Consider the following 13,795-nt stretch of genomic DNA (forward strand, 5'->3'; position numbering starts at 1 on the left):
TACCAATCGAAGCTCACTATAGCTTCCAGCCCCTATTGGATTGGCTGTTGAGACCTAGCACAACCCATCTTGCTTGCTAGCACCCACATGAGGGTGAAGCTTTTTTTTAAAATTTGACCTTTATTTAACTAGGCAAGTCAGTTAAGAACAGATTCTTATTTACAATGATGGCTGACACCGGCCAAACCCGGACAACACTCGGCTAATTGTGCTCTGCCCTATGGAGTTGTGCTCCGCCCTATGGAGTTGTGCTCCGCCCTATGGAGTTGTGCTCCGCCCTATGGAGTTGTGCTCCGCCCTATGGAGTTGTGCTCCGCCCTATGGGACTTCCAATTACGGCCGGTTGATTTGATATGATTAGGATCTCTTTTAGTCCCCATTTGGACTAATCTTCCAAGAGTCCTCAACATTAAAATACAATTTATAATACAAACACACATATAACACACTATTACAAACATACATAATACACTAGCATAATGACCCAATGAATACTCAATCTAAAAAAATATTGATTCTTCATCTACTATAGTCGCACAAAATTTCTATATACTGTATTTAAATTGTTTTTAAATAATGTTTAAACTTATATATTGAAAGGTTTCTAGTTTGCTCAGTTAATTTATTCCATTTATTTATTGCTCTAAATTGAAATGTTCTTTTGCCCATTTCTTTTTTCTGTCTGGATAACGCATAGATGGTGGACAATCTATTCCTAGTATTTACGGAATGTCTGTCTCTTACCAACTGAATACCATTGTGAATAGAACTTGGCCGTTTTAAATTATGTATATTATAAAATAAAATAAGCATGTTTTTTTCAATTATCTTTATCGATTGATGACCAACCAAGAACACTGCGCATGACTGCAACAGAAGAACCATATCTCCGCCTTAAAACAATCCTTGCTGCGTTATTCTGTGCATTCTGCAGACTCCTAACTTCACTAGATGATGCATTTCCACAGACCACCGAACAATAGTTCACTTGACTCTCAACCAATGCCTGTGTTATTTGTTGAAGGATTTTCCCTGGTAAATATTTAGCTATCCTTCTGATTATGCATGCCGTTTTAATATTTGTTTTTACATAGATGAGTTATTTGAGACGACCATGATAAGCAGTTGTCTAGCTGCACTCCCAGTAGTTTGGTTTCTGCCACTTCTTCAATTTGTACTCCTCCCATACTTAATTGTATCCCATGCTGTTTTGGCCTTTTCCTAGTTGAACAGACAAACATAACTTTAGTTTTCTTAGTGTTTAAAGCAAGTTTGTTTTGGCAAACCCATTTCCTGATAATCTCCAAATCTCCTTGCAAAGCTTGCTGTACCTGTTGAACCGATTGTCTTGCTGCATAAATTGTAGTATCATCTGCAAATATAGAAGCTTGAGTTTCAACCAAGGCATAGGGAAGGTCGTTGGTGTATATTAAGTAGAGAAGTGGCCCAAGGAAGCTGCCCTGCGGTATTCCACAGTTTAACACATTAGGGGAAGAAAATGAACCATTGATATAGGTAGACTGTTTCCTGTCAGTTAGATATGACTGTACCCAATTCAATGCTACCTCCTTAAAACCATAATGCATTAATTTTGTCAAGATAATTTAATGATCCACTAAATCAAATGCTGCACTGAAATCTAAAAATAGTATACCTACAAACCTGCCATTATCCATAGCATTGAGCCACTGGTCAGTCATGTCAACCAATGCAGTGGTAGTGGAATGTTTTTTGCGATAAGCATGCTGATTGGCTGTAATCAGATCATTCTTTTCCATATACTCCAGAATGTATGCACACATGACTGTAAGTCGCTTTGGATAAAAGCGTCTGCTAAATGGCATATATTATTATTATTATTTGTCTACTCACAATACCCCTTGTATTACAGCAATACCCTTGATACAGCCTGGATGCGAACCAGGGTGTCTGTAGTGACGCTTGAAGCACTGAGATGCAATGCCTTATACAGCTGTGCAATTCGGGAGACATTTAGGTGTTGTACAATTTGCAAATATTGTTAACACTAGATAAGTGAGAATATTTATTTCTGAAACTGAAGATGTGTGCATGAGGACAGTAAGAAGAAAACCGGTAGGATATATGACAAGAAGATAAGCATGTTTTATTTTCTATGGAGTCGTTTGTTTTCATGTTAACAAACCCATGCTATATCATCAGCACTGACGAACAGGTAGCCAGCTTTTCTTTTTTTAAGGCTACGCTATTTTCATATCTTATAAAATATCTAACGCATCAACTGAAATGCCTGGTTAATACACCTATGATAAAATAGCTTCTCTTATATTCCTATATTTTATATAAATATAAGTGGCTAGATACAGTCTTTGCATCTGTGGTCAAAGTTTAAACACATACGACAAATGGTACATTTACAACAAAGGGCAGGTTTACTAGCTCGGCAAGATATGGTAACATTAAACGAGAATGAATCGTTTTGTTCTGTGCAAATACAGGTTACATGGTTTACATTGCTAGAAATAATGTAGACAGCACAGTTGAAGGACGGCATTGCACCCTAAATATCAAATAGGTATTCTTACAGTACAGGGCCCGGTTTCCCAAAAGCATCTTAAAGCTAAATTAATATTAGAACCATCTATGGTTCTAACGATAAAATTGCATTAATATGCTTTTGGGAAACCGGGCCAAGTACAGTATAATGCATTAAATCTACCTTAATGAAATGCATGCATAGATGTAACAGACAAAACATATGGTAGACAGTAATATGGTCAGTTTGAGAAGGAATTGAAAACATATGAATTACATAGAATTCATAAAAATATTTATAACTTATTGTAGTCATTAAGATACATAAGACCACTTAAATCAAATTAACAATTTGAAAGATTGTCATAATCTTTGTACATAATCACAACTAAGAAAATACTTATTCATAATACTATTAAATAAGGCTTTCATTGAAATCAATTGCCATTACTTAAAAGCGGGTACAATACAATACAACAAAATGAATAACAGTTAAATCTCACTACAGTACTTTACACCGTTATGAGTTTGAATATGACCTATTAGGTTCCTTCAATGCACTGCCAAGTTGAAAACACTGTCCAACGTAACTCAGTAAGTGGTGTTTCCCAGTTAAGACTAATCTTATCCATCGTATCATACAAAACAAATCTGCACAACACTGGATATTGATCAGGTCTGCTCTGTCAATTTTTAGGAACCCCCTCCTTTTTAACCCAGAACCATATCATTTGAATATAATCCATTCTAATTCTATGGCCGGCACAGGCAAACCTGAGACCTCTACTAAGGAGGTCTCCATGACGACACCAATTTGAAAACATTACTGAGGCACAAACTTCTCCTGCTCAAAGATAAGCTCCACGGCGTCAGCCACGTCCTGCACGATGTGCCCGGGCTCTATCAATGCCGGGTCAAAGCGGAAGTCGCGATGCCCGTGAAACACAGTCTCCTTGATGCACTTGTTGGCATAAGTGGGCACCTCCGTGTGGGGGTTGTACACCCCAGTACACACCAGGATGGACTTGCAGGAGGTGGCGGAGGGGGGTGCCAGCTCGCTCTCCCAGGCGTTCTCTACGTGGTCATTGTCCTGGGGAAGGGGTGCATTAGAGCCAGTGCCAGTGGCCATCTTGGCAACAGCTTTGGAGTTCTTCCTCCTGTTCCTCTCCTTCAGGTAACAACTGTAGAGGTTGGCCCCATAGATGTCAGTCATCAGGTTATCCCTGAGGGAGTAGAGAGGCAAAGGAAAGGAAATCAAGGAGAGGAATCAGGTAGTACAGAAATTACATCCCACATCATGGACATCAGCACATCCAGGTGCAGAATCTTAATTTGACCAGTATTGTCGCATCAATATAATCCTGTAACAACAAGATTTGAACATTCAAATTTTTCCACCAATGTAATGTTTAATCTGTGGTTAGGCTATAATTAGGCTATATGAAAAGTGCAATACTGTTAATATAACTGTAGTGCGGGTTTCAGTGAATGTATGTAAATCTCAAAGCTCATCTGCATTTCCTGCGGTGCAGGAAAATTCTCAGCCACAACAGCGATCAAATTAAGAGCCCACACTTATAACAACTACTTTAGCTTCAAGATGAAATCTAGCTGTGCTTTGAATCCCCAAAAAACAAACAAGTAATTATAATGATATGTTATCATTCTGCAATTACCCATTTTTTACATAAAATAAATGGCCACCATTTTTGCTGTCAACAGTGAGATGACAGGGGTCTTACCCAATAGCATAGAGGGAGGTGATGGGCTGTGTCCAGTTTCTCTCCACAGCCTGGCCTCTGATGAGGTACTCAGCAAAGTGGTAGGTCAGTTCACTGGGCTTCCCCATCAGAGCTTTGTACTTCACCTCTTTACCTGTTATCTTCTTGTAGATGTTCTCCAGGCACACCAGGAATGTCCCATGACCAAACCTGGAGTTGAGATCATATAAAGAAGCAAACATGTAATGAAAACATGATCAATTAAACTAATCACACTCATTGAACCGTTTTCTTGAAGGCCAGACTTCAATGAGCTTAGTCCCGTTTTGCATCCAGGACATTAGTAGATTCTATGGTGAAAAAAACAAATGTCTTTCTTCCTATTCATATCTGCCTTTCTTTTCACCACATTTCAATAACAGCTCTGATACAGTGTGGTTACCGTGGAGACTGGGCCTCAGCCATCCACATGAGATCCATGTTGCAGGCCAGCAGGGGGAGATGGGGAAGCTTTTGGGTCTGATGGGCTCCGCTCAGGTTCCCATTGGTCAGAAGGATATCAATTATCAGCTGGAGGTTGGTCTCCCATCGGATGGGCTCCCCAAACAGAATAACAGCTGGACCGGGAAGAGAAAAGATGTGGAATATGATGGATATGATATAAAATTGCAATTACGGTGACAGTTCAACAACAAGATCAATCAGAAGAAGAGAATCCATTTACAAGCCCTCACCTTCTACTGTGGGAAGGTTGGCAATAGGACTGGACTGAAAATAAAATAAGAAATGGAAGGTGCTTAGGAAAGCCTCTGAAATATAGCCTGTCTATGGTTCCTGATGTATACATCGGCTCGAGTCTCACCGGCAGTTTGGGCCGTCTGTTGTGGTCCACCATGTCCAGCAGAGGAAAGGATTCTCTCAACATGTCGATACTGACCACATTCTGGAAGCCCAAGCTTATAATTTTAAGGATTACACCACCACTGATCTGTTTGTGCTTACCTCCACCCCCCTCTAGGTGTCGCCCATCTTCCCCACTTGTTTTCTGTCTGTCTGTGCCAGTTTGTCTTGTTCGTTCAAGTCAACCAGAGTTTTCTCAGCTCCTGTTTATCCCCAGTCTCTCTTTTTCTCGTCCTCCTGGTTTTGACCCTTGCCTTTCCTGACTCTGAGCCCGCCTGCCTGACCACTCTGCCTATCCCTGACTATGAGCCCGCCTGCCTGACCACTCTACCTGCCTTGACCTTTTGTTTGTCTGCCCCTGTTGTTGCAATAATCATTGTAACTTCAACACAGTCTGCACTTGGGTCTGATATACCTGATATAATCAGCTTGTTAATTAATTTCTAGGTCATTTTTATTTTTTATTTACCTAGGCAAGTCAGTTAAGAACAAATTCTTATTTACAATGACGGTCTAGGAACAGTGTTAACAGGTTAACAGCCTTGTTCAGGGGCAGAATGACAGATTTGTACCTTGTCAGCTCGGGGATTCGATCTAGCAACCTTTCGGTTACTGGTCCAAAGCTCTAACCACGAGGCTACCTGCCGCCCCGATATTCTCTTATCAAGCTAAGTCGAGTAGATGCTTTGATAATGTCTGACAATACATATTGTATTTCAAAAGGATACTTTTTGGCAATATCCAGGACGGGCCCTTGTCCTGACACCAGAACACACTTGTCATGGTATTTCTTGAACATCCTCAGTGGACTGTGTGACATCATCACCTGGTCCATGGTGATCTGGTAACAAAAACACCAGTCAGATAGGCTGAGCCAGACCTACAGCAAGCAATATCTTCAAGAGGACCTAATTGGTTTGATTTTCTGTGCAACGAGACACACATACAGTTGAATTTCATGTCAAAAGGCTGTGTATAATGCAGGTAGGTCATTGTCTACCTCTGCTGGTCCTGATATTTAGCCATCATATGGCTGAGAACTCGTTTAAAGTCAAAAGACAAGGCACCACATTAACATGTACAGCATGAGTGGCTAACTGCCCACACAGGGACTAGAATTAAAGTATGTCTTAATCATTACAGATTGTGTGGCAGAAGAGAGCAGTGAGACACTTACAGGCACTCCCAGGATGTGCGAGAGCTGGTCTGCTTTCATCTGCCGCATACAATTCCCTGCGTTGGTGACAAAAACAACTGGTACCACAAATTGTCCCTGGGAGTTGACCAGTTTTTGGAAGGCCTTTTTTGCAGCAGGGATGGGTATCTTTCCCCGGACAAGCACGCCATCGATGTCAAACAGCAGGCCAAAGCATGGCTGTGGCTGGGATAGGAAGAGAGAATGATTCATATGCTACATTCTAGATCGTTACATTATGACATAAAACTGTAATGTTGACATCATGCATCATTAGAAATATTCCACTCAGCAATATAAGACCCATCCCCAAAGCATGGGTCTGAGTTGACACACAAGACAGGATGCAGGACCATGCGTGTGGTTGTTTTAAATATGAATCTAGACTAGTAATGATTTAGTTTCTGTATGTTACAACACACAACTATTTCCAGGGTATTGCTCAACAGTCTTAACCTCATACGACCATCCTGAAGTTCCGTAAGTTTACAATCTGTTTCGCTATTGGTGTGGATCAGGCTACAACAGTCTCGCCTCTTGGTAGATGTGGAAGGAAATGTGAATTGTGGAGGCAGCTCACATAAAGAGAAAATAAACATAATATGTGATGTGAGGGTAGAAATTCATAGGCCCTGTGATTATTGGGACTTTCCTCTTATCAAAGCCACTTTACTGACAGGCCCAATATGCCATATGGATACATATGCACCACTGAGGCCTATTATTTAGAGAGAAAAAACCCTGATGTAATTCAATTCATTGTAGCCAACATTACAGAAGGAGCTAATGATATGGGATTGTGATGGAACTGCAATCTCTTTTCCTATTCAAATGGCCCCTACCCACATTTAAACAAAACAACGTGGGGGGTGCAGATTTGACTGCTAAGAACAGTGCAACTGTGTGATTAAAGGCAGAAGAGCCCCCCCTGTGAATGACACAGCGAAATGCAACATCAAAGGCTAAAGCATCCACATATATTTGCCAGATCGCAATTGTAAATGATAACTTGTTCTCAACTTGCCTACCTGGTTAAATAAATAAAATAGGCAAACAAATATCAGCCTAGGCTACTATAGGCCTATCGATTCAAGATCGCGATTTGGCATAAACAAATGAGACGATGTTTTGACATATTATGGAAAATCTGATTGTTCTGGCCATGTTACAACTCAAATGTGCATTTGTCTATATTTTGTCAATCGTAGGTTTAAGTCTCCAGAAAAAAATACAATAGGTTGTGGGTGTCTTTATTCATTTGTTTGTTTCAAGAAAATACCCACTCATCTTGAGCGATAACATTCGGAGGCATAAAAATGTGCATTTGGGGGACCAAAGCGACCATCCCCAAAAATACCAGTGCAATTCTACGTTCTTTAGTATTCCTATTACAAGGAAACATTGGCTACAATGTATCAGCTGACAGTGCAGAATTCATTTGGAAGCAACAGCTTTGCAGTTCGAATAGTACCTTGCTAATAGACACGATTCCGCTAAACCCGCACTCAGAACCGGCAAATCCAGCTCTTCGCCTGACTTGTCGGTTACACAGGGCGTTCAGAGCTCGGTAAAACGGCAGGAGTCCCCTCATCTCCGCCTACTTTCACCGGCAACCGAAAAAAATAATGAAACACCAAATAAAAAAGCCGGTTTGGAACGAGCTTGTTTTCTTCCGATTTTTTTCTATACACGGCGAAATGACGACATATGAGGACTTCCTTTTAGTGCTTTCAATACAACTGAAAAAAAACGAGGTCAAATCATGACGTCAGTAGTGTTCAGGTCGGAGCTCTAGAAAGATGCTCGCGTTTCCGACCTTCGAAATCCCGAGTTGGATTATCGTTCGAAACGATTATTTTTAGTCAGTGCTTGTTTTTTCTCCGCGACGTCAGTTGTCTTGACCGCACGGAAGTCGGAGATTTCCGAGGTTTTTTGAACGCGGCATTTTATTACGCACTGTTGAAAATCGAAAACAGCGGTAGAACTAGACTGCGGCCCCAGCTGCCATTTTGAACATCAGGTGGAGCAATAGAAATGCAGGGGAAAACAGCAGCAAGGATACTGGCCATTTTAGAAGTATAGATTGGTGCAGTGCAGTAGACAAAATTCCTCAAAATAATACATTAATTGACCTAGTCCATGTTTTCAATTGATTTATTTCAATTTGAGACCAAATAAGGGCCAAACTGACAGCAAAATTGACAACCGGGAGAGCCGAAGCACAAGTGGGTCTTTATATATAGGTTGGCTAAATTTACACTGCAAGTGCCATCCAAGGGTAATTTGACATGGAAATCTGAGCTATGGGTTAGAGATGACAGGAGGATTCCCTATGGAGTTTGCCACAACCTGCTCTATATTCTCTCTGGGAAGAAAAGTCTGCCTAGTCCTGTACTATAACTTGACAATGTGGGGCCACCCACAATCAATGAGTGTCAATTTGTAAAGAAAATGTTACATGACACATTTCTAGGGCAGGTTAAGTTCTACAAACTCAGAACCGCTGACCAATACAGAATATATACACAACTACATTCAAGAAAGCAATACAAGACCTAGAAGAAATGAGCATTGAAATAAATGCAATCACAAGAATCTTCCTCCCCGTGCTCCTCCTGCTTTATTGATAGTTTAAAATTACATTTCTATGTTCTACGACTTCAGATGCGTTTTCCTTCCGACTTAAAAACTGAGTACAAGCAAATTTGATTTTTTTTTTACAGTAGTCTAAGTGATATTGTACAAAAATAACATTTGATTTCTGTGAAAACATTCTCCATTCCGAAATAACTGCTTAATTCTGATGATCTGACAACTGTTTGTTGCTAATTGTTCCTCCAAGGTAAAAGTTTCCAAAATAATTTTTGGGGGAAACACCTACCCTGGTCTATTTACTGATACTCCTTTAAATTGTAAACAGATTTCTTTTTATAAAAGAACAGAAGATTCTTTAAATTCTTCCAAAATGTAATGGCATTTATCGATATAACATGCAGTTTTGTTATCGCCCGGCACTTAGCTGCTTGTTGGGCCCAGATGCAAACAGCTCATATGTTGTGAACTGTTTCCCATGTCATACTCTTGGCCAACTCATGTTATCCCACTAAAACAAACCAAAAATAACCATACATGGAAGTTCAGGTTTCTTTTTACTCCCTTCTTACTGAGACTCGCTTTCCACAAGCCCAGAGGTCCTCTCTATCCCATATATTTAGTCCCATTCATTCATCTCTGTTCACCAGTGGCTTGGAAAGGGGGATTCTTTAACAAAGCATTATACATAACACCGCTACCAAACTAAACAAACATTTTTTGTATTGAATGCAGAAAGATTTTTTTCCCACCCCTTTCTTCATATTACATGTTGAGAGGCTCACTGGCCCGGGACTAGCCTCTGTCAGCCAACCTTTGGCCAGTGAAGAGGATTCAGAGAAAAATAATACAACCAACCATCAATCAGAAAAAAATAGGAGGGGCAACAAAGGGCACTGATTATGCGGTGGCTTCGATGGTGCACTCTTTCGCCAGGTGGCCGGTGTTGCCGCATTTGTAGCAGTTCACCTCACTGGCTTTGCTGCACTGCACAGCAACATGGCCAATCTCGCCACACCTGGAGAGAGGAGAGAAAACATTAGGATTTCAGTTGACCAAGCATAAGAGTTATCATTTACATGGCTTTGGCGGAGACGGGAACTAATCTGCAAACAAAAAGCGGAAGGACCATATACACAGCACAAACATACATATATCTTGATACACTGCATAACTACTTGAAAGCTTTTAAGACTACAGTAAACCCATTTATGTCCCCAAAAGAAGGGGGTACCAGAGGCTGCATGTCACCCTCGAGAAGACTTGTCGAAACACGTTGTGCGTTCAGCAGTTGTTAGTCAAGTTTGCGCTGTACATGGAAACATGCAAGTATGAGTCGTTACCACGTGTACTTATAATTATTTTTTTACAAAAAAAATATTTTTACTAAGTGGCCACTCACCTGTAACATTTGACTTTATCGCAGAGTTTCTGGATGTGACCAAAGCCACCGCAGGAATAGCACTTCTGCTCGTTGGCATGGTCACAGTCACGGGCCACGTGGCCAGCCTTGCCACAGCTGTAGCAGCACTGCTCCCTCTCCTTTTTGGGCTCCTTGCAGTCCCGGGAAATATGGCCACTCCTGTGGCAGTTGTAGCAGGCTGACGAGAAAGAAAAAAGTTATTTCAAGATTTGTTCTTTAAATTGAAAAGTGTAATATGGCATTTTGTCAGAACTACTTCAAAGCAATTAACGGCATTGCTATCAATAATGAATACATATCTTTCAAAATACCATTTCTCAAACAAGAATGTGTTTTATACAATGTTTATAACATGCAATAAACATTCTGAAATACCATGTGTCCCCAGATCCTGAATAACAGTAGGACCTAGTACATAGTGACAGTCACAAGAAGGCTGCAACTATTGCTCACTGTAAAGCTGAACAAGTCCATATTGAAACGACAAGTTTAACATTAAGAAAACTGGGAGTTGGGTTGACATAAAACCGTTGGCATGTATTTAGCATTCAATAAAGGAAAGAAAAGTATTCTCACCATCCTCAGTCTGTTCACAGTCCCTGGCAATGTGACCTTGCTCTCCACAGCGATAGCAGAACAGATCTAGAAGAAGAAAGGTGACCGAGGTTTACTATATTCTCATCCGCGAAGAAAACTGGCAACTAACTCTGAGGAACATGTATAGTTCTGCTGCTATGTCAGCTAAATTGACATTGAACTATGCAATTGTGAACTAAATCAACAGAATCACATAACATATTGTGACTAAGACAACCATGCGTTGTCATTTTGATATCCCAGTGGTAACAAAGCAACCAACAGTGAGGTTATTCCCCATAGGAGAAGGCTTTTGTGCGCAGCAAACTTAAGGCAGCTGCTGATAATCGTTCATAGATCTCGGCTTGACAAGCCAGTCTCACACACGGTGTAGAATGTGTGAGGTGTCCCAAAAACCAAGAAAAGTACCCTTTCCTCTTCCTCTGCCCCTGCCGCGGCCACGCCCCCCACTCCCAGCTTCAGGACAGTTCTTGATCCAATGCCCAGGACGGCCACACCGAAAGCACTCACTGCTGCTGCTCATCTCCATATCTGCAAAGAAAACAGAAAATACTTAACTAAAACCGCACTTTTGGCAAGTCACTTCCAAAGCTGCAGGAATTCTAAGGGTATGGTAAATGATGCATTCAACAGTGGAGTCAAAGGTAGGATTGGCCAATAAAAGTTGGGCCAATCCATGGCTTGTTCTGACCCAATCAAGTGACTGACCAACTATGCTGTTAGCTTGATTATCAGCCCTGCCTACAGACGTTTCAACTTCTAGTTTTGTTTTTTACTTTGTTAAGTTAACTAACGTGAATAAAATAAAAATGTATGTCACTGGATGTAGGTTAAACGTTGGGTGGTAAAAAAAAATACAATTGTGCACGCCTGTGCATGACTATACAGAAACGTAGTTTAAAGTTGACTTATTGTCATCACAATTGAGGCTGAAATGACTTGGAAACAACGTTGATTCAACCAGTATGCCCAGTAGATGGGACCATGCTAGCTCGTGGCTACTATTTTAAAATGTAAAAAATAATGATCCGTATGCCACCTGAAATAAGCTACATTTCGTGGTGGTTTGGTCATGTCTACCCCTGCTTGAGAAAGCTGACATGCGGGCATTATGAAAGGGCCTAACACGTTACCCTACAACGCGAGCGTAGATAGCTAGCCAACTAGCTAGCAACGTCGGTAGCTAATGAAACACATGTCACGTCTGGCCAATTGATTAACGTTAGCAATGCTAGCTACCTAGCAAACACAAACCTGATTAACTGCAAAATATGGCTTATTCTCCCCGACAATTTGATCTACCGAGGTACTTTCTATACAGATCCATTAAAAATGTAGTTATCCTCCGTAAAAACATGACCAGTGCATGAGGCTTTCTGGCCTTGTCACGTTGAGATTGCATTTTGCTACAGCTAGAAACTGCTGCAAACACCACCTCTTGAATGTGGCATTGCTAGGCCGCGCAGCAGCCATTCAACGTTCTAAAATTGCAGTTATCAAGCACATTCACAAATACTTCGTTTCAATAGTATATTGCTAGACACATTAACCGGTCATATTTTAACGAGGAAAAAATATAATTTAATAGGGCTAATTTCCCGCGCATAACGAAAAAAGTCGAAGTAGCAGTTAGGCCACGGACCCAATAACGTTAGAAAAGGCTAATGCTACCCGTTAGCGAACATCAGCGAGCCATTATCGCCATGAAAACACATGATTTCGGATATTTATTTGATGGCGCCTCTAAGTTTGACACTTTAACTAAGATCGAACATATTACAAATACTCCGATATTTTCTAATAAAATGTTTTTATTACTCACCTTACCTAGCTACGAGATTCTCTGCTGTTTACGCCTCCTCTCTCCGTTGCGCCACATGCGGTGTGAACACGAGTTTCTAGTGATCATTCACACTATCCAGTCAAAGCTAACGCAGCACTTGGGCATGGTCTTTTTTCCAGGACCAATAGCAAACGAGCGCACTTGGACAACCTCCTCCATGGATTGGCAAATCACTGAATAAGACAGCAATTATGTCCCGCCTCCCAAGTTTCTAGTTCCTGCTGTCTGCTGTCAAATCAAAGGTGATCTCATATTTTGATGTTTCATTTGCCATATATTACACGTATAATTGCTAGAATTATAGCCTAATACAATCATGTAGCCTAAGAACTTATCATTCCTCTATGGATATATTCTAAAAGCTTTCCACCTCCAAATATCACATTAAAAGAGCTGTATGTAGGCTAAAATGCATATTATGCATCAGTGTTGACTGACACCAATCTTCTCGTGGGCATGCAGGTAATCAATCAAATACAATTTTTTGATATTCAGTATTGAGCATAGCCAATGACCTTGGATCATTTTGATATAAGGTAAAGGGGTCTATAAAGTGTAAGAATATTAGTGTATGGGATAAATGGATGCAAACTGACCCATCCCGTTCCACACAGAGGTTGCATCATAGATAGGTTATTTGAACACAGTGCTGGTCAGTGAGAAAGACATTACACTGAATCTTGGAGGCTAAGCATTTCAGCTCACTGCTCTGAGTGCATGGTCAGATCAATAAGTGGGAAAGATGCAATAATCCATATCTTAAGGTGGCCTGCACAGTCATGGACGTGGAAGGGATAGGCTGATTTCACTAGGGTGATGTGGGATATTGAACCCCTCAATACATTGTTTTTCAAAACTATAGATTCTCTAAATTGAGTTTCATCATTTTGGTTTAGTGAATACCAGTGACTGGACACTTTCCCCCGAAATAATGGTTTTCTGTTTTCCTCCCAAAACTGCATCTGACGTTGCACTGGGATGGATGATTAGACTGCATCCTAATGGAATAC

The 13,795-nt window shown here is 40.7% G+C and overlaps 2 protein-coding genes across 3 annotated transcripts; both read right to left on the minus strand.

Annotated features, from left to right (window-relative positions):
* Positions 1-2,388: 2,388 nt before the first annotated feature.
* LOC124045677 (haloacid dehalogenase-like hydrolase domain-containing 5) lies at positions 2,389-8,474 on the minus strand. Its single transcript, XM_046365184.1, has 8 exons — positions 7,802-8,474; positions 6,313-6,516; positions 5,864-5,976; positions 5,098-5,191; positions 4,970-5,003; positions 4,678-4,852; positions 4,257-4,445; positions 2,389-3,737 (listed from the first exon to the last, which is right to left on the minus strand). The coding sequence occupies exons 1-8, from the start codon at positions 7,919-7,921 to the stop codon at positions 3,338-3,340; spliced, it is 1,329 nt and encodes a 442-aa protein (XP_046221140.1). The 5' UTR covers positions 7,922-8,474; the 3' UTR covers positions 2,389-3,337.
* Positions 8,475-8,927: 453 nt separating this feature from the next.
* LOC124045678 (CCHC-type zinc finger nucleic acid binding protein-like) lies at positions 8,928-12,915 on the minus strand. Of its 2 annotated transcripts, none has more exons than XM_046365185.1 (5): positions 12,765-12,915; positions 11,351-11,473; positions 10,922-10,987; positions 10,325-10,523; positions 8,928-9,940 (listed from the first exon to the last, which is right to left on the minus strand). In XM_046365185.1, exons 2-5 carry the CDS (start codon positions 11,469-11,471, stop codon positions 9,823-9,825), a joined length of 504 nt encoding a protein of 167 aa, XP_046221141.1. In that variant the 5' UTR covers positions 11,472-11,473; positions 12,765-12,915; the 3' UTR covers positions 8,928-9,822. The 2 variants fall into 2 exon arrangements, with proteins under 2 accessions (XP_046221141.1, XP_046221142.1); XM_046365186.1 differs by having other exon boundaries at positions 12,770-12,913.
* Between the last annotated feature and the right edge of the window lie 880 nt (positions 12,916-13,795).

This window comes from Oncorhynchus gorbuscha, linkage group LG10 (assembly GCF_021184085.1).
Source record: "Oncorhynchus gorbuscha isolate QuinsamMale2020 ecotype Even-year linkage group LG10, OgorEven_v1.0, whole genome shotgun sequence".
NCBI classification, from domain to species: Eukaryota; Metazoa; Chordata; class Actinopteri; order Salmoniformes; family Salmonidae; genus Oncorhynchus; species Oncorhynchus gorbuscha.